Source organism: Ursus arctos, unplaced genomic scaffold (genome assembly GCF_023065955.2).
Source record: "Ursus arctos isolate Adak ecotype North America unplaced genomic scaffold, UrsArc2.0 scaffold_30, whole genome shotgun sequence".
In the NCBI taxonomy this organism is placed as follows: domain Eukaryota; kingdom Metazoa; phylum Chordata; class Mammalia; order Carnivora; family Ursidae; genus Ursus; species Ursus arctos.
This window is the reverse complement of record NW_026622986.1, coordinates 36,194,082-36,213,365: the sequence shown is the minus strand read 5'-3', so window position 1 is coordinate 36,213,365 and position 19,284 is coordinate 36,194,082. Positions and strand designations below refer to the sequence as shown.

General features: G+C 45.3%; 1 protein-coding gene across 22 annotated transcripts in view; it reads left to right on the top strand.

The window, feature by feature from the left end:
- The window catches only part of ZMYND11 (zinc finger MYND-type containing 11), a 121,976-nt gene that overhangs the window by 83,056 nt on the left and 19,636 nt on the right, over positions 1–19,284 (top strand). For 16 of the 22 annotated variants that reach the window (XM_048219423.2, XM_048219419.2, XM_044392049.3 and 13 more), the window contains 4 exons: positions 11,846–11,923; positions 13,941–14,033; positions 16,135–16,222; positions 16,692–16,747. In XM_048219423.2, the coding sequence (XP_048075380.1) occupies positions 11,846–11,923; positions 13,941–14,033; positions 16,135–16,222; positions 16,692–16,747 (315 nt within the window). The remainder of the gene's footprint in view (positions 1–11,845; positions 11,924–13,940; positions 14,034–16,134; positions 16,223–16,691; positions 16,748–19,284) is intronic. The other 6 variants (XM_048219421.2, XM_048219424.2, XM_048219420.2 and 3 more) reach the window with 1 other exon arrangement.

The following is a 19,284-nucleotide window of genomic DNA, read 5'->3' as shown; positions in this document are numbered from 1 at the left end:
AGTTGTGTGTTCATAATTTTTCCCTTCTTCAGTACTGGTCCTAAATATCCTGCCAGCATGATGAGCTTCTGGTATTGTCTTAGTAATGTTGACTTTGTATACTCCATCTCACTGGCACCACTGTACACACTCAGTGTGTGTTACCTCAGTATACTTCATCTCACTGGCACCACTGTACACACTCAGTGTGTTACCTCAGTATACTCCATCTCACTGGCACCACTGTACACACTCAGTGTGTTACCTCAGTATACTCCATCTCACTGGCACCACTGTACACACTCAGTGTGTTACCTCAGTATACTCCATCTCACTGGCACCACTGTACACGCTCAGTGTGTGTTACCTCAGTATACTCCATCTCACTGGCACCACTGTACACGCTCAGTGTGTTACCTCAGTATACTCCATCTCACTGGCACCACTGTACACACTCAGTGTGTTACCTCAGTATACTCCATCTCACTGGCACCACTGTACACGCTCAGTGTGTGTTACCTCAGTATACTCCATCTCACTGGCACCACTGTACACACTCAGTGTGTGTTACCTCAGTATACTCCATCTCACTGGCACTAGTGTACATGCTCGGTGTGTTTTTCCTCAGTATACTTCATCTCACTGGCACTAGCGTACACGCTCAGTGTGTGTTACCTCAGTATACTCCATCTCACCAACACTAGTGTACACACTCAGTATGTTACCTCAGTATACTTCATCTCACTGGCACCACTGTACACGCTCAGTGTGTTACCTCAGTATACTCCATCTCACTGGCACCACTGTACACGCTCAGTGTGTTACCTCAGTATACTCCATCTCACTGGAACCACTGTACATGCTCAGTGTGTTACCTCAGTATACTCCATCTCACTGGCACCACTGTACACGCTCAGTGTGTGTTACCTCAGTATACTCCATCTCACTGGCACCACTGTACACGCTCAGTGTGTGTTACCTCAGTATACTCCATCTCACTGGCACCACTGTACACGCTCAGTGTGTGTTACCTCAGTATACTCCATCTCACTGGCACTAGTGTACACGCTCAGTGTGTTTTTCCTCAGTATACTTCATCTCACTGGCACTAGTGTACACGCTCAGTATGTTACCTCAGTATACTTCATCTCACTGGCACTGGTGTACACAGTGTGTGTTACCTCAGTATACTTCATCTCACCAGCACTACCATACATGCTCAATGTGCATTACCTCAGTATACTCCATCTTATTGGCACCACTGTACATGCTCAGTGTGCGTTACCTCAGTGTACTCCATCTCACTGGCACCATTGTACACGCTCAGTGTGTGTTACCTCAGTATACTCCATCTCACCAGCTCCACTGTACACGCTCAGTGTGTTACCTCAGTATACTTCATCTTACCAGCACCACTGTACACGTGCAGTGTATTACCGGAGTATACTTCCTCTCAGCCGCACTACTGCACATATTTAGTAGGCAGACGAGACCATTAGGGTGGCCTTACAAATACAGTGTGTAATGATGATTCATAATCAAATGCCTAAATGCTAGGTCATTTATAAATTCCTAAATCTGCATGTATCAGTATCAAGCCTTAAGCTGTAGACCTCTTCTTTAGTGTCTGCAAGAATTTGCGGTATCTCCATGAAATTAGTTTAATTGGAGGTGTGGGAACTGTTTTAATATTCATATTTTATTTTTGCAGATTTGGATTGTTCATTTTAAAAGCAAATACCTGTTTTTTGGTAACAGTTAACACTTGAAGTAAGGTATTAATGAGATCTTAAGAACAAGAGCCTAAGGTAGTAAAAATACAAGAGGTGGATTGCTGATCAGATAGGAGGGACTCTGGCCCTCAAGAAGTGCAATTCCCGATGCCCCAGTGTCTTTATGGTCACAGCTTTCATAGCACAGACTGAGCAAAAACACTGGATTTTTGAAGATGGGTTAAACTTTATTGTGGACATTTTATATTCCTGAGTGAAATTGAACAATTATACTTCTGAAGAAAATATCTAATAAAATTCCTACTTTTGTAGGAATTCACTGTCAAGTTGTCAGGTCCCATTTTCTACGTGTGTTTGCTCTACTTTTATGGACCAGTTGGTTTTTGTTAAATTTCACTGGACCACACAGAAACATGTTAGCCACAGTGGAGCTCAGTGCACCCCATCTGTCTTTCTTTCTATCCTTTGGTTTTCCTTTTGTCTTTGTCAGTCTGGACTTGCCCATGTTGTGAGAGGGTTAAGCTTGTGGCAGGGATGCTGAGTCAGTAAACACTTGTGACCCCATTGGTTTCATAGCCTGGGAGCCACCCTGGGGAGGCTCACAAAGCCTATGTTTGGGTTGGGGATAGTGAGTTTTATTTTGAGCTTTAAAATGTCTTAAGAAATCATTATTTCTTTGTAGGATCTATTCTGTTGTTTTAATTGTTAACATTCAAGAAAAAGATACGTGGTAACAGCCTTTCCTGGGAGAAGGGGTCATAATAACCTTGAAATTCTAAGAGGATTTTAAGTATCTTTAAGGGAAGTCTTGTGGTTGATTTGTTTTTTTAAATAGTGTCAAAACTTCAAGTAAAACCATTTTTGTGATCTAATATGAAAGTCACCGAGCAGATTCAAATGTTCTTGCACTTAATGAATGGAGAGTCTAGAGACTGAGAAGAACATGGTTGCAGATCAGAACATTACTCCCCAGTCTCCTTTTCCATTAGTGTTTAGAAAGATCACAACACTCATGAGGAATTTTGAAGATAAAATGCCCATGGCCAAATTTCTGCAGGTTGAAATGGCAGGTGGAAGCCATCCATTACTACCTAAACTTGAATATTCTAGTATTTATAGCAATCAGAAGACTTTTGGTTCTATGTCATCTGTCCCTGACAGCATTGAAAATGTCACTGAGAATTGGTCTCAGCCAGCAGTTAGCTGTTCAAGCAGCTTTATCTCCTATATCTATTTCCAGATATTTTAAGAAGGCAATGATAGAAAGTTTTCTGTATTTAAAATAATTATATTAACATTCATAATAAATCTCAAGAATCTCACAACCCTGAGGATATTTCTTTGGAATGTCTGCCTTTCTAAAAATAATTATACTGTACACACAGGGTAGATTGTTCTTGAGAAGTAGCCTCTGCATGTCATGGTAGCATTTCGCTTTGAAAAAAATTCTAGTAACATACTGTTTTACACTCTTACAGGGAACTCTCATTCATTAAAAAAAGGGGGTGTTTTAAAATTATTTCTTTTATAGTTTGCTGTAAAAAAGTCAAGTAATTTAGAGGAGGATAAAGAAAAAATGACATTTCCAGAAATACTAGGACACAGCAGGTGGATGTCCTCACAGACCTCTTTCTGTGTGTGTGAGCACAAGCATGTGTGCATGTGCCTGTCCATTTGTCCTCTGTGTGTAACTCCACATACATGACTGAACGTAGCCTGTGTGTGTGTATTCAGCACCGTCCCAGGTACCTTCGGTAGGGTGGGCCATAGTTTATTCCCAGCTGATGCACATTTCCATCATCCCCACTGTCCTGTCTGATCAGCAGTATCACCCTGAAACTTATGCCGTGCCCAGAACTGTGTTACATTCACACTCTCACCAGCAGTCTGCTCGCTATAATTGATTTCTGTACGCAAATGAAATTTGTATTTTGTTATAGTCGAGTATATTTGAATTTTATATTCTTGAAATAGCCGTGAATTTTTCAGGATAAAAGTGAGAAAACCATAACTTTTAAGTGAAAGTACCTTTTAAGATTTTATTTGCCTGAAAGATATATCTTTAAAACACAGTATAGACAAGTGTGTTTTTTAAAAACAGGGAAACATAAATGACGTGTATTTATATAACTCTGATCACTTTCACAGGATAAATTTTTTTGAAGTGGAATTAATAAATTTAAAGGATGGGCACATTTTAATTTGTGATACAAATCACGCAGTTGCCCTTCAGAAGGTTAGACCTGTTTATACCAACATGGAAGTGTTCTTCAGTTTTCTGTCACCACTGCGATAGTGGTGTGTCAGTGCTGTTTCGTTTTGATAGAGTTTCCAAGTCACAGAGGCAGCTTTTCCTTTGGTGCTTCAGTCATGGAAGGCAGGCCTGTGCGTGTGCACAAGCCTGCCTGCATGTGTGCTTGTGTCCCTGCGTGGGCGTGTGTGGCTGTGGGACCAGGGGTTTCTCTGTGCATCTGTCTTACATGCACACATGAACGCATGTGTGCACGTGTCTGTTGCATGTGTGCAAACACGCATGTGCATGCCTGTGTGCTTGCGTGTGCAGGTGTGTGCTTGCCCACGCATGCAGATGTCCATGTGTGTGCATGCACTGCTGCTTTCTGGCTCTGCTCCTGCTGGTGAACATCATGATAATGTTTGATAACTTTTGAATGCTTGGTAATATGTGGGCCAAGTAATGTGTTCTAAGGTCCCTGGGACCGCTGCTGAGTTCGCTGTGTGCTGCCTGGCAGACCTTTCTGTGGGGGTGCGGCGTTCTCTCTCCGCTGCCTCGTGGGAGCACTGGGCACTTAAGCAGGCCTGTGAGGCCCACGGCCTGGATTTCTGTTTGGTAGATGATGAAAAGGAAGGCCTTTCTCTGCTTTAACTGAAACTAAAGCAGGACTCAGCGGCCAGTAGTGGGCCACCTGGAGTGTGATCGGTGGGCCCAAACGTGCCGATGTTCGCTGAGTTCTGGGGGAGCTAAATTGGACTCATTTGCACTATGACTTCTGCTTGCAAGCTGGCTAAAGGAAAAATCATGATGAAAGCTATTTCTTAAAACTGGAGTTAGAAATTTACTTCTGAATCCATTTTTCATTCTTTTTGGTGTGTAGGCAATACAATTTTTTTTAATTCCTAAAGTAGGGAGGTCACTCATTTACTGTTTGGAATGAAATAGAACAAAATGCTAAGTGAAAATACTTTGAAAACACGTATTACCAGTGGTGTGTCTACCACGAAACGGTAACTGTCCTTGCTTTCTGGTCCGTTTGTCTCTGTTAAAGTGGGAAATTTGTGAATATTTTCACCCTGAACGTAGGTGAGTCAGGTTTTCAGCCATATCAATAAATCTGGAATGGAGATTTGATTTTCAAATAGAAGTAGGAGTTTTTTGTGTCTGTTTATTTGTTTTATGGTAGACAATCATAGTGTTATTAAAAAATACAAAATAAACATGAGCCAAATAATTTTTACAGTTTTTTAAAGCCAACATGATCATATCATTTTTATACTAACAAAAACTAGAAAATTACTTTTAAAAAGATCTTTGTCTGAACCAAGTCCTTTATGAGGCTGTTGAGCTGTTCATCACAGGCCTGACTGTAGGAAAAGGTAACGGGAACAGTACTAAAGCCAAAGGGTTTTTAAGATTGGATATAGCGTCTGACCTGGACCCAAACAAGAAAGAAAACCACACATTTTCCACATTGTCTTCCCATGGTGAATTTAACATTATGGTCAGAAAGCTTGGATGTGGATGTGAAGTGTTTTGGGTGGTGGTATATTTGTTCTTCCTGATGTATCTTTTGCTGAATAAGTTAATTTTAATTAAACCAAACCTTTTACTTTTTACTCTGAGGGATTAAGAGATAATAGTAGAGCTGGTTTTACATCACGAAGATTCCAGCTTAAGCTAGATACATAAACGCTCATTTGGTGTTTCCAGTATTGATGAACTTGAAATACTTACAGAATGGGTACAGTTTCCTTTTATCGCCTCTGCAAATGTCCGAGGTAGGAGGGGAAGGGTGGGGAGGGAGGCAGGTAGTATTCCTGTGGCTGACAGCTTCACAAAGCAGAGAATAGAGATACTTGTTACGACCCGAAAACAGAGGCGTGTGACTTATTTTCGGAAGAGAACACAGAGGCACACCCCACTGAGGAAGACCGCTGCCTCTGTGCTTCCGATCGTGTGCTTCAGCGTTGTGAAGACGGTGGAAGGAGCAAGTCGACCCGAGACCTGTGTTCCACAAAGTGTTCCGAATGCCTCTGTCCTCTCCGTCCCCCGGTCTTTGTAACACACGCACAGGAGCCCACCAGGCGTTTAATGTGGAAGGATAAACCCCTCTCTCTCTAGTTGGTACTTTATTTTTTTTTTATTGTATTTATTTGACACAGAGAGAAAGAGAGAGCATGATGGGAGGGGCAGAGGCAGAGGGAGAAGCAGGTGCCCTGCTGAGCAGGGAGGCCCACATGGGGCTCAATCCCAGGACCTTGGGATCTTGACCGGAGCCAAAGGCAGATGCCCAACGGCTGAGCCACCCAGGCGCCCTGGCTGGTACTTTGGTGTCTTTGTGAGTACGTGGATGTAGTGGAGGTAGGAATACCGCCTCTCTTCACCGTACCGGTCAGTTCTGTGGCGTGTGCAATTAATCCGAGGCTTTGATACCTGCTGATCGTATCATCTGAACTTAGGCAAAACTCATGGACCTCAGTCAGATAGGAGGGAGCCGACTTCGTACGCGTTAATAAATACAGATACAGCTGCAGTAGCGTTCCATGCTGTCAGTCGGGATGGAGAAGTCTGGGAACACCACACGGGTGACTGTGGACCCACCTCCCAACGAGGGAGTAGCTGGTGAGCAGTTGTGTTTGCCACCGTGCTTCCAAGAATCCACATGAATTACCCTCTGAATTCCAGCGTTTACCTGTGACTAAGAAGGCATATCTGGGACAGCTTAAGGGAGGTTTTTAAACTGAAGTTGAAATTCCTTTAAGTATTAAAAACAAAAACTAAAACTATTGCCAGAAAGTCAGTGCACGTGGCTCTGGGATTAAGGACGGAGCCACAGGGCCCCATGTGGTTAAACGTGGAGCGTTCCACACACAGACGTGGGTAGGCTGGTTTTCTCGCTGCCAGTAGGTGTGGCGCTCTGCCCTTCCAGCCTTGCAGAGGAGACGCGACGTCAATGTGTTGGTGGTGGGGAGGGGGTGAAAAAGACTGAACACAGGTATATTTTTAGAAAATTATCCTAGTAAGTGATTGTTGTTAAGGGGCTCCTGGGACCCCCGTGTTGGGGACGGAGAAGTGGCTGGACTTTGGCCCCGTGCCCCAGGCCAGCTCTGCTGTGTGAGTCTCAGATACCAGGGCTTCCTGTACATGGTGACTCTGTCCTCCTTACTGGAGAGCCTCTGGTTTCCATGACAACACAGGCAGTTTGTGTGCAGGTAACCTTCGTGAGTGTTCTGTGATTACAGAGAGTGAGTGGTTGAGAGCTGGGGCTGCTGGACTCCTCCAGCACTGTAGGTATCTTATAGGCAGATGTGCTGCTTCCTGCAGTGGCACGAGAGGCCCCTGGCTCCAGACTCACCTGCATGTTGTTGAGAACACAGCCCTGGGGCCTAGGACTTTCCAGACCGTGGCCTACATGTCTGTGAGCTCACAGACACTGACGGGAGCCTTTCTGGTTGGAGGCCAGGGCGGTGTTTAAGTGTCGGCTGGTGAGAAGCGGTTTATGCGCCAGAAGTAAACAGAACGGCTCGTAGGGCCAGAGTGTACTAACACAGCTTGCTTCTGAGTGTTGCACATTTGGAAGGGTTTCCTGTGGCTGGGTTCAACCATATGGAATATTTTTTCTAGTAGGCAATGAATCAGTAATGACTACCAGCAGTCCATCCGCTAGTATTTATTGAACACTTACTGTGTGCCACATACTGTGCAAGGCCTGGGCAGATACCGGGCTGAGCTGGACCCTCGTGGACCCTGTTTTCACAAAATGCGGAGTCTGTTCCAGGGGTTAGCAAACTGTGGCCCATGGGCCAAGTCAAGCCCGCCAGTTTGTGTCCTGTTCATGAGTTTACAATGGGTTTTACATTTTTAAATGGTTGAAGAAAAATCAGAAAGAAGAATAGTATTTTGTGACAGGTAAAAATCATGAGAAATTCAGATTTCAGAACCCCAGAGTGTTACTAGAACACAGCTGTGCTTGTGCAATGTACGTGTTAACTGTGACTGCTTTTTGCGCGGTGCAGACGGACACGTACTGTATGTCCGCAGAGCCTAAAGTACTTATTGTCTGGCCCTTCACCGAGGAGGTCTGTTGACCGCTGGTCTAACCTTATGGCAGGAAAAATATCCCAGATGTTGGGGATCCCCAAGAGAGTCTGACGCCCTTGTCTTGTGTAATCACAGACTGGGGGACTTGGATTTGGTCAACTCCAGCAGCACAGATCTGGGATCTAAGGGAAAGACCTCCGGACCTGTGACCATCACTTGTTCCGTTTGGGTACTAGGAGCTGCAATGCTGTTTCCCCAGGTTCGTTTTTTGCTAAGATAAGTTTCTGCTGCTGAACATCTCGGTCTCTGAGGACCACTGAAAATTCCAGGCTCTTCAGTCCTGAGTGCTCCTTCCTGTCATGCTGCTTGGGCATTCTTGTCAGTAACCGCTGCGGTCAAAGGGTACTCATACCTCTTCTTTGAGCTAAAACCACCGTGAGGTCCTGAGTGTGGCTGAATTACTAGGTTTGTGTTTTCTCTGTGGCTTCTACCGAGCCTCATCCTGTTTGCTCAGACCCAGCAATTGTTGGTGACAGTGGTAAGGATCCCTTACTCAGGAAGATGTTTAAGATTTTCTGTTATTTTTTCCCCATAAGGAAAGCAGCCCCTTGGTCTTCTGTCGTGTGTTTGAGGGCATCTTACTTTAGTCTCACACATTCGTAACACACCTTCAGCCGTGTGATCACTGTCCTTTGAAAATGGTTACAACAACTTTGGCCACGTGATGCAGAGGCTCTCCCAATTATTTGTAGACGTTGACCGAAATTATTCCGATATGCTGTGGGGTGATGTGAACAGTTACCAAACCCACTGGGCTTTATCTGAGCCGCAGACAGTCGCAGAGAGGCCCTTCCTGAGGGGTCGTGCGGCCTGCAAGTAGAGAATGCGTAAGGTCTTCAAAGCCTGAGAAAGAATTGGGTCTGAAGTAGCCTGCAGATACTTAAAAGCTTTATTTTTGTTTTTCTGACCTTGCTGTTAAGAGCTATCTGCTTAATTATGTTACAAACAGAATAGCATTTACTTCAGAAGCCACTCCTTTAACTTCTGTAACTTCTGTTTAAGTGGCTTTTTCTCAGGCCACGTTCGGTGTCTTGGTTTGGCTGACAGGCACAGTGGAGACACTGCTGTGTACGTCACATAGGAAATCCCAAGTGTCATGGTGCCACCCGACCAGAGGCTGCAATGCTTCATTCCTTCAGTGAAATGTTAAAACTCTAAATTATAACAGGGAAGTGTCAGAAAGAAAGCCCGTAAGTTTAGCGAGTGTGGGAGCATCTTACGGCAAACATCTTCAGGAACTGTAGGGAGAGGCCACATGCGTTCAGGGTCTCGTGTCGGCGTGAGCTCCCCCAGCGAGGCCCATGGGCTGCGGGTCTGGGAAGCAGGCACCTGCCACCCCCTGGAAGCGCCCGGAGCAGCCGAGGTCCAGGCACAGAACCCTGTGTCATCCGGACATCTGCAGGAGAACCCGTGTTTGTCACCAGATGTTTGAAACGATTTATTTTCTGAGTCTCTAAACAGACAAACAACGGGGGTTAGATTCTGCAGAAGAGTGAAGTACTTCATAGGTTGATGTTGAGAGCACAGAGAGGAAAAACCGTATTCCTGCACAGATGTGGAGTCCCCCGTTGCCTGGAGGGGGCAGCTGTTCCCCGAGTCCCCACGCCACCGCCCTGTCTTCAAGGGCTCCCTGGGTTGACCCGGGGGTATTTAAAGGAAGACCTGCTCTGCCTCCTCGAGGGAAGGTCTGGAGCAGTCCATAGTGAGCACTGAAATTAGGCTTCATGACATGAAGTGTTGGTTGTATAGTTCCCGTAAATTGTACGTCACCTGTTAAAACAGCCATAACCCCGCAGATGGTATGACAAGACTTGTGACCTGACGTAGGCTGGCGTTTTGAGTTTACAGATTGTGACTTGATGTCAGACTGCTATTTGGGATCAGCAGTTTTAGGAGCACATCCAAAATGTTTGGAGTTAGCACGATAGAGCGTGCAGCTGGAAGCTTTTGTTTTATTCTCTGTTTTTAAGAGAATATCGGTTTCCCAAAAGGTGAGAAAAACAGCAGCCTTCTTGGCCTTTAACCCCTTCTCTTCCCTGATTCCGACGTCGGTCAAGCTGTTCATTTAGTGTAGAGGGCAGTGCGTGGGGGGATGTCCGTGTTGCAAGAATGTTTGTCCAAAATCAGGAATAGCTGACCATGCGTTCCCTGCCCCAAGAGCGCCTGCACACTCGTGCTTGCGGACACACACCAGTGTCCTTCTCAGTGGTGCTGGCTTTCGGGAGGGAGCACTGGTAGTTCTCATGTGTCGCTGTGGGTCTTGTGAAAAGTGAGGATCCACAGGCTACCCCGGAGTGCCCCCCCCAACCCAAGACTCCAAACCTGGAGTCCAGGAAATGTGCTCGTGTGGTAAACTCCACACCTGTACCACGGGTGCTCGGTCTCGGCCACGCGTCACGGCTACTGAGCAGCAAGCGAATGCTTGAGCAACAGATAAAGAGCACAGGGACCTTCCCTCAGAAATCTCAGTGCGTGTGCTCGCGGGTGAAGCCCAGCTGCGATCCACAGAAGTCCCACCAGTGTCTCTGGGTATGGACGGGCTTGAGAAACTGCTCTGTGGTTGGCATCGATTAGAAGCCGTGTGCACAGGTCATACAACCGTCGAGCACGACAGAAGAAGTGATCGTGCCAGAGTCCAGGTGAGAAGTGGAAAGAATGGGCCAGGGTTACTTCTTATGATTTTAAGTAATCTCTGCACGCATCGTGCGGCTCGAACTCACGACCCCGAGATCAGGAGTTGCGTGCTCTTCCAACTGAGCCAGCCGGGCACCCCGGGAAGGTACCACTTTAAACAGGAAGTGCGTGAAACCACATCTCCAGGAAAGAAAGTGTGCGTCCCTTTTCTATTCAGATGGCTTAGTGTTGCGTGTGTGGTAATCAGTTCACTCACTGAACTGAACAGTGAAGAATTCTGTTACCTGAGAAATGATCACTCCTGCCTCCAGTCCGCGACCATAGTGGGATGACTTCCTGCACGTACAGCTCTGTGGGAGCGCTGACTCCCTGGGCCGAGGCCCGTTCTCTGGGGGCCTGGGGGGGTGAAGGCAGCCGGGGCGTCCTGGCCACACATAGTCGGTCGTGCGCGGTGTGTCCTCCGTGGGGCGGGGGTTTGCCGGGGGGCCTCAGCCTCGACGGAGGAATGGAACATTAGTCTTTGTTTCCTCGCTGTCTAGGAATGACATGAAAGGGAGAACCCTTTCTTTTTCTCTTCACGTGAATTTAGAGTTTCTGAGACATAAACTGAAGAACCTGATTAGCTGTTCAGGTCAGGCTGACAGAGATTGGAGTCGTTGCTGAACAGACCCCGTAACCCTTGAAAACATAAGTGGGTGTGCAGCTGCGCTGTACGAATTCATAGGTGACACGGACTTTAATAACCTCTTAAATGAAGAATAATGTATGTCGAAATTCACCCTTTATGTTAGTAATTTGAAATCTTCCCTAAAGGGTTTCAGCCAACTTTTTTTTTTTTTTGGTAAAATAAATGATTCTACATCTTGTCATTATTATGTCATCATTTGTTTTATCTGAAAATGGTTGAAGTTCTTAAATATCAAGAAAAAAATGCCTAATTCTGTGCAGTATTTTGTCAAATACAACCTAATACTTTCCATTTTATTGTCACATTAAATGCTATGCATGGTTCAGAGACTTCTTTGTATCAAATATGTTGGAAACAGTGCATCTTTTGATACAATCTTTGCATACTGTAATCTTTTATATATTAAAGTCTTTTACATGAACACAGACCTGTAAATAATCACATTTTATATCTGGCCTTTTCTGTTTTTAACAGAGCATCAAGAAGAAAAACACAAACAAACAGGAGATGAGCACATACCTGCGGTTCATCGTCTCCCGCATGAAGGAGAGGGTAAGTCCTACGGAGGGCTCAGGACCTCCCAGAGCGCGTCGCAGACCCATCCCTTCCCAACCTGTGGGGAAGTGACACCGAACCACTGACGGCAGGATGACGGGTGCAGAGCACTGCCGCCAGATTCCTCTGTCCGTAGAGGCTTGTTTCGTTTTGATGGCCCTTTCTTCAGCTGCATTAGATTAGATCGTCACTGGTTCTCTCTGCGGGTACATTTCTGTTGTTTCATCTTTTTTTTTTCAAAAGCTTTAATTGAAGTGTAGTCGGCACACCGTGTTACGTAGCGGCGGGTGCACGACACCATGATTCAACGTTTGTGTACGTGACTCATAGCTCACCAAGAATAGTCACAGTGTTATGCCAGTAGTATTAGCTGTGTCCCCATGCTGTCCTGTGCGTCCCTGTGACTTACCTGTCTTGTAAGTGCAAGTCTGTACCTGTTCTGGTCCATCCCTAACCCTCCCCCTCTGGCAACCACCACTTTGTTCTCTGTAGTTACGAGTTTATTTGGTTGCTTCGTTGGTTTTTTAGATCCCATGTACAAGTGAAATTATGTGATACTTGTCTTTTTCTGACTGGCTTATTTCACTTAGCACAATACCCTCTACTTCCATCCATGTCAATGCAAATGGCAAGATTTCATCCTTTCTGATGGCTGAGTAATATTCCATTGTATATATGGACCACATCTTCTTAATCCATTCGTCTGTTGAAGGGCATCTCGGCTCCTTCCACAGTTTAGCTATTGCGGACATTGCTGCTATGAACATTGGGGTGCATATGGCCCTTCTCTTCACTACGTCTGTATCTTTGGGGTAAATACCCAGTAGTGTATTGCTGGGTCATAGGGTAGCTCAGTTTTTAACTTTTTGAGGAACCTCCATACTGTTTTCCAGAGTGGCTGCAGCAGCTTACATTCCCACCAACAGTGTAAGAGGGATCCCCTTTCTCCACATTCTCACCAACATCTGTCGTTTCCTGTGTTGGTAATTTTAGCCATTCTGACTGGTGTGAGGTGGTATCTCATTGTGGTTTTGATTTTTATTTCCCTGATGCTGAGTGATGTGGAGCATTTTTTCATGTGTCTGTTACCCATTTGTATGTCTTCTTTGGAGAAGTGTCTGTTCATGTCTTCCTCCCATTTTTTAACTGGATTATTTGTTTTTTGGGTGTTGAGTTTGAGCAGTTCTTCGTAGATTTTGGATACTAACTCTTCATCAGATATGTCATTTGCAAATTTCTTCCCCCATTCCATAGGCTGCCTTTTAGTTTTGTTGCTTATTTCCTTTGCTGTGCAGAGATTTTTATCTTGATGAAGTCCCAAGTGTTCACTTTTGGTTTTGTTTCCCTTGCCTCAGAGGACATATCCAAAGAAATGTTGCTAAGTTGGTGTGCAAAAGTTTACTGCCTATGTTTTCTTCCAGGATTTATATAGTTTCTGGTCTCACATTTGGGTCTTTACTCCATTTTGAGTTTATATTTATATATGGTATAAGAAAGTGTCCAATTGTGGGACTCCTGGGTGGCTCTGTCAGTTAAGCCTTCACCTCAGGTCATGAGCCCCTCCTAGGATCGAGCCCTACATCGGGCTCCCTGCTTAGTGGGAAGTCTGCTGCTCCCTCTCCCTCTGCCCCTTCCCCCTGCTTGCGAGCGCGCGCGCTCTCTCTCTCTCTCTCTCTGTCAAAGAAATAAATAAAATCTTAAAAAAAAAAAAAAAGACCAAAAAGACAGTATCCAATTTTCCTAGCACCCGTTATGGAAGAGGAGACGGTCCTTTTGTTGTAGAAACATTTTTTTGTTGTAGAAACATATTTTTACATTTTTAATTCATTTATCAAAATGAACATTTTCATTGATACTGTCTAAAATGAAGTGGAATTTTCCAAAATAATGGTTCCTTCTGTCAAAACCCTAAAATTGTCACATTAAACATATAGTACATGTACATTTTTCTGGTAAGTTCTGTTGTTTAGAAATTGTTTCACTTGTCTCTCTCCGGCTGTGTTTGACCTTTCAGGCCATAGACCTTAATAAGAAGGGCAAGGACAACAAGCACCCGATGTATCGAAGGCTGGTGCACTCGGCAGTCGACGTCCCCACCATCCAGGAGGTAAAGCCAGACCCTCGGTCCTGTTTCCGATACACCCAGAGCTCCCAGGTGACTCAGCAGCTCCCAACTGCGTGCGACTCTGGTGCCGTTCCTCCCTGAGGGGAGTGCCTGCCCGTCCTCTTCCTAAAACATAAACGGCAGGGCCCCTGTCGGGCCATCACTGCTGCTCGATGCCCAGCATCTGCTCTGTGCGCACATCAGGGGTCCTCTGTGAAAGGCCTGGTGTGAAGCCCCCTGTAGATCCCTGAGACTTGCTGATTACAGGAGAGGCAGTGTTATCAGGCCAGCTTCATGTTTGAGATTCGAGGATTCTCACCTGGACAGTTTCCTAGCTTGAGCACCTGTACTCAGAGTCTCTCTCCAGGAAACATTAGAGCATAGGACTAGAGTCCTGGGAAGAAACACAGTGAACTTGAACAACACAAAGATGATAACCAGAAAACTAGTCTTAGAGTTCTTAGTTTTACCTTTCCTAGCCAAGGATTGTGGATGGGTTTGTTACTATGTAATTACAAGTTACAGTAAAACCCCGTAGAGCATTTTCACACGTTTCCAGTTAGGGTGGCTGAATTACTAATTCTGTACTTGACATGTCATTTTGAATGTAAGATCTCACGGTTGGCCATAGTAGCTTATAGGGAGACCATAAGAATGATTTGAGGTCATTTTATGAGGTTCTTGGTCCCGCTGGCAGCTGGGAAGGACTGAAGCTGTAGTACTTCAGTAGAAGGGGAGCGTACGTGAAGGGTGCGCCCTAGAACTTGGCCACCAGAGCCTGGAACAAAACAGGGAGTCTTCACTTGACCTCCTGTCCCCAGGTTTCGTGTCCTCAAGCAAAGCCTCTTTTCCTAAACCCTAATGTCTCTGAGGACGATGAAGAGCCCAGCTGCCCTTCCCGATCCCCCCTCCCACCCCTGCCTTTGCTCCGCTTCTTCCTCTCCCTGAGGGCACCTTCCACACTGCCCCTAGTCAGATCCTGTCTGATCGTAGAGAACACCAGCTGGGCTGATGGCGTCTTGGCTTTGTGCTTAGCAAGTGCCGTCCATCAACAAACAGCACTGTAAGGAAAAGAGAGAGGAAGATGTGATTTATATCTTCAGGAGCTTGGAGTTCAGACCAAAGTCAAGGCCAACGTGGTGCAGATGTCAGAAATCACAGAATTGCTTTGGGAATGCTGGGTGTGTGTCAGATCACCGGGGAGCTGTAGACCACGCCCGTGCCTGGGCGTACCGAACCCAGTGCCATCAGAAATTCAGAGTGGGGCTCAGATGTCAGTATTTGTGAATACGCCCCGTGACTGTTGATGGCAGACAGGGGCAGGCATCTCCAGCAGGGGGTGTCCTGCACACCTTCTCGAAGGAAGGACAACTGGAGTGGGTCTTGGAGCATTTCAACAGAAAGGTGGGATCTTAGTGATTCTTTAGAGGCCTTTGTATTCTAAATTATTTTCAAGCTGATTTCCTAAAAGTGTCACCAGGATAAGAAAATGCCTCCCTGCTACTTCTAAATAACTTTGCCATATGCTTCCTCCAAAAGCTTTTCCTCCCCTGCAAAACCCCTCAAATTCCCTCCATAATCCTTCTCTCTGGCAGCTTAAGGCAAAGCAGCAGAGAGCCCAGTGATGGAAATCCTTCACATACAGCGTCTAGCCTAGGAAGAACCCTTGCATTGCCTTGGTGCATAGAGGAACCTAGGACTTTATTTTAAAGTTGCTTGTAATTCAATTCCTAGTCCCGCTTCAGAATTACAAATGTATCTTCGGGGTCGTGGTAAAGCGTCACAGAGGCTAACAGTTGTCTTTTTTTCAGTCCTTGTGCAAGTGTGTGGGACAGATGGCAGGTGTGTAGCTCGGGTCTCACCAGCCACACTGACCCAGGCCCACCTTCGTCACACGGCAGGCGGGGCTCAGCGGCAGCTTCGCGGGGTGGGTGGCGGCCCGACTGTAGTATTCCAGGGGCTGGTGGGCTCGTCCGGGTCCTCACACGTGTCGCGTCTGTGCTGTGGGACCCGGGAGTGGTTGTGGCGTCCATCCGGAAAGTTGTGCCGTGTCCCCGTGCTCTAACCCCGTTTGTGTAATACTGGACTCTGTCGCCCTGTGCAGAAGGTGAACGAAGGAAAGTACCGGAGTTACGAAGAATTCAAAGCGGACGCCCAGCTGCTTCTTCATAACACCGTGATTTTCTATGGAGGTTGAATGGTTTTTTTTTTTCTGTGCATTTACGTTCCATGTCGGGAAATACCTTTGATGAAAGATTGTTTAAAACATTAATAGTTTAATGATTTCTAAGTAATAATGTCAGGGTTTTGGCTGAAAACTCCAGCACACTAAATGATGAAAATTATTCCTTATGGTTTTAGACGTAAACTTAGTTGAGGGGCTTTTTATAAGCACTTTGATTAACGAAAGTCCCGTCACCCCAAGGGAAAGCAGGAGGCCAGTCTGTACCTAGGGGTTCAGCGCTGTGTTGAAAGCAACATGAAAGCTGCCCCTAAAATGTGCTTTTGCTGCCTGAACTTTATTTAAAATAGACATTTTTGTTTAAAATGGTCCATGTCCACTGCTGTTGCACTGAAAGAAGATGTAGATGTTTGTGTCATTTTGGAGCGTCCTGTGTTTCTAGATTACTGGTAATAGGTCATCTCTGCCTTTAATTACAGCAGACAGCGAGCAGGCGGACATAGCGCGGATGCTGTATAAGGACACCTGTCACGAGGTACCACCCCCTCCTTGTCATGAAGCACCTGCCACACTCCAGAGTGCCGCTCTTACACGCCTTTGACTTTGCTGTTCCCTTTCAATATAGTTTTATTTCCATGTTTGACATACATGGAAAATAATGCAAATAGAGGGGAAAATTTCTCCCAGAAATCCTAGGAGCTAGGTTTAGTTGTTAAGTAACTTCTACAAAAGAAGTTGGTTTCCTCTGCTGTAACTGCTCTCAAGGGCGTTGGTTCCATGAGGCAGGTGGGTGTGTGGCACTGGGCAGACACTCAATTAACTTTAGCCTCATGCTCATTTTTAAATTGAAGCATAGTTGACATACAGTGTTGTATTAGCGTCAGGGTTCCAGGTGCACCCATCACTCACCGCTCCTCTGGACAAGTGTAGTCCCTTCTGCACCAACAGCGTCATTACGCTGTGACCGACTGCATCCCCTGCTCGTCCCTGGGACTTACTACCTTTATAACTGACAGTCCCCTTCACCCCCCACCCCCACCCCTCTGGCAACCACCAGTTTGTTCTCTGTGTTTGTGAGCTGCTTTTATTTGTGCTGTTTGGTTGGTTGGTTTTTCAGATTCTACGTATGAGTGGAATCAGATGGTATTTGTCTTTCCCTCACTGACTTATTTCACTCAGCGTAATACTCCCTAGCTCCATCCATGTCATTGCAGATGACAAGAGTTCGTGCATTTTGATGGCTGAGTAATACTCCATTGTTACATATATACACCACCTCTTCTTTATCCATTTATCAGTTGATGGACACTTGGGCTGCTTCCATAGTTTGGCTGTTGTAAATAACACTGCTGTAAACATCGGGGTGCATGTATCCCTTTGAATTACTTTTTGTATCCTTTGGGTAAATACTTAGTAGTGCAATTGCTGGATCACAGGGCCGTTCTATTTTTAACTTTTTGAGGAACCCCCATGCTGTTTTCCCGAGTTTGCGTTCCCACCAACAGTGTAAGAGGGTTCCCCTTTCTCCACATCCTCACAACATTTGCTGTTCCCTGTCTTGTTAATTTTAGCCGTTCTGGCCAGCGTGACATTTTGATTTGTGATTGTGGTTTTGATTTGCATTTCCTGGATGGCGGGTGACGTGGGGCATCTTTTCATGTGTCTCTTCGCCATCCACATGTCTTTGGAGAAATGTCTGTTCGTGTTTTCTGTCTTTTTTTTAATAGGACTATTCATTTTTGGGGTGTTGAGTTTGAGAAGTTCTTTATAGATTTTGGATCCTAGCCCTTTATCTGTAGTGTCATTTGCATGTATCTTCTCCCATTCTGAAAGTTGCCTTTTAGTTTTGTTGTTTCTTCTGCTTTTTATCTTGAAGTCCTAGTAGTTCATTTTTGCTTTTGTTTCCCTTGCCTCTGGAGACATACCAGGAAAGAAATTGCTATTGCCACTGTCAGAGAAATTACTGCCTGTGTTCTCTTTAGGATTTTTACGGTTTCAGGTGTCACAGTTAGGTCTTTGATCCATTTTGAATTTATTTTTGTGTATGGTGTAAGAAAATGGTCTAGTTTCATTCTTCTGCATGTGGCTGTCCAATGTTCCCAACACCGTTTGTTGAAGAGACTGTCTTTTTCCCATTGGCTATTCTTTCCTGCTTTGTTGAAGATTGGTTGACCACAGAGTTGAGGGTCCATTTCTGGTTCTCTGCTCTGTTCCACTGATACATGTGTCTGTTTCTCTGCCAGTGCCATATACTGTCTTGATGATTACAGCTTCGTAATACAGCTCCAAGTCCAGAATTGTTATGCTTCGAGCTTTTGTTCTTTTTCAAGATTGCTTGCCAATTCAGGGTCTTTTCTGGTTCCATACAAACTTTAGGATTCTTTGTTCCAGCTCTGTGAAAAATGCTATGGGGATTGCATTAAATGTGTAGATTGCTTTGGGTCGTATAGACATTTTCACAATATTTGTTCTCCCAGTGCATGAACATGGAATGCCTTTCCATTTCTTTGTGTCATCTTTGATTTCTCTGATCAGTGTTGTATAGTTTTCAGAGCGTATAGGTCTTCCACCTGTTTGGTCAGGCTTATTCCTGGATATCTTAACTGTTTTTGGTGTAATTGTGAATGGGATCGATTCCTTAATTTCTCTTTCTTCTGCTTCATTATTGGTGTATAGATATGCGACAGATTTCTGCACATTGATGTTGTAACCTGTGACTTTACTGAATTCGTGTATCTGTTGTAGCAGTTTTGGGTGGAATCTTTCCAGTTTTCTATACAGGCTATCATGTCATCTGCAAATAGTGAAAATTTTGACTTCTTCCTTGCCGATTTGGATGACTTTTCTTTCTTTTCTTCTTTTTCTTAAAAGATTTTATTCATTTATTTGAGAGACAGAGATAGCAAGAGAGAGCGCAAACAGAGAGGAGAGGGAGAAGCAGACTCCCCGCTGCGCAGGGAGCCCGATATGGGGCTCGATCCCAGGGCCCTGGGATCATGACCTGAGCCGAAGGCAGGTGCTTCACTGACTGAGCCACCCAGCGCCGCTGGATGACTTTTATTTCTTTCTGTT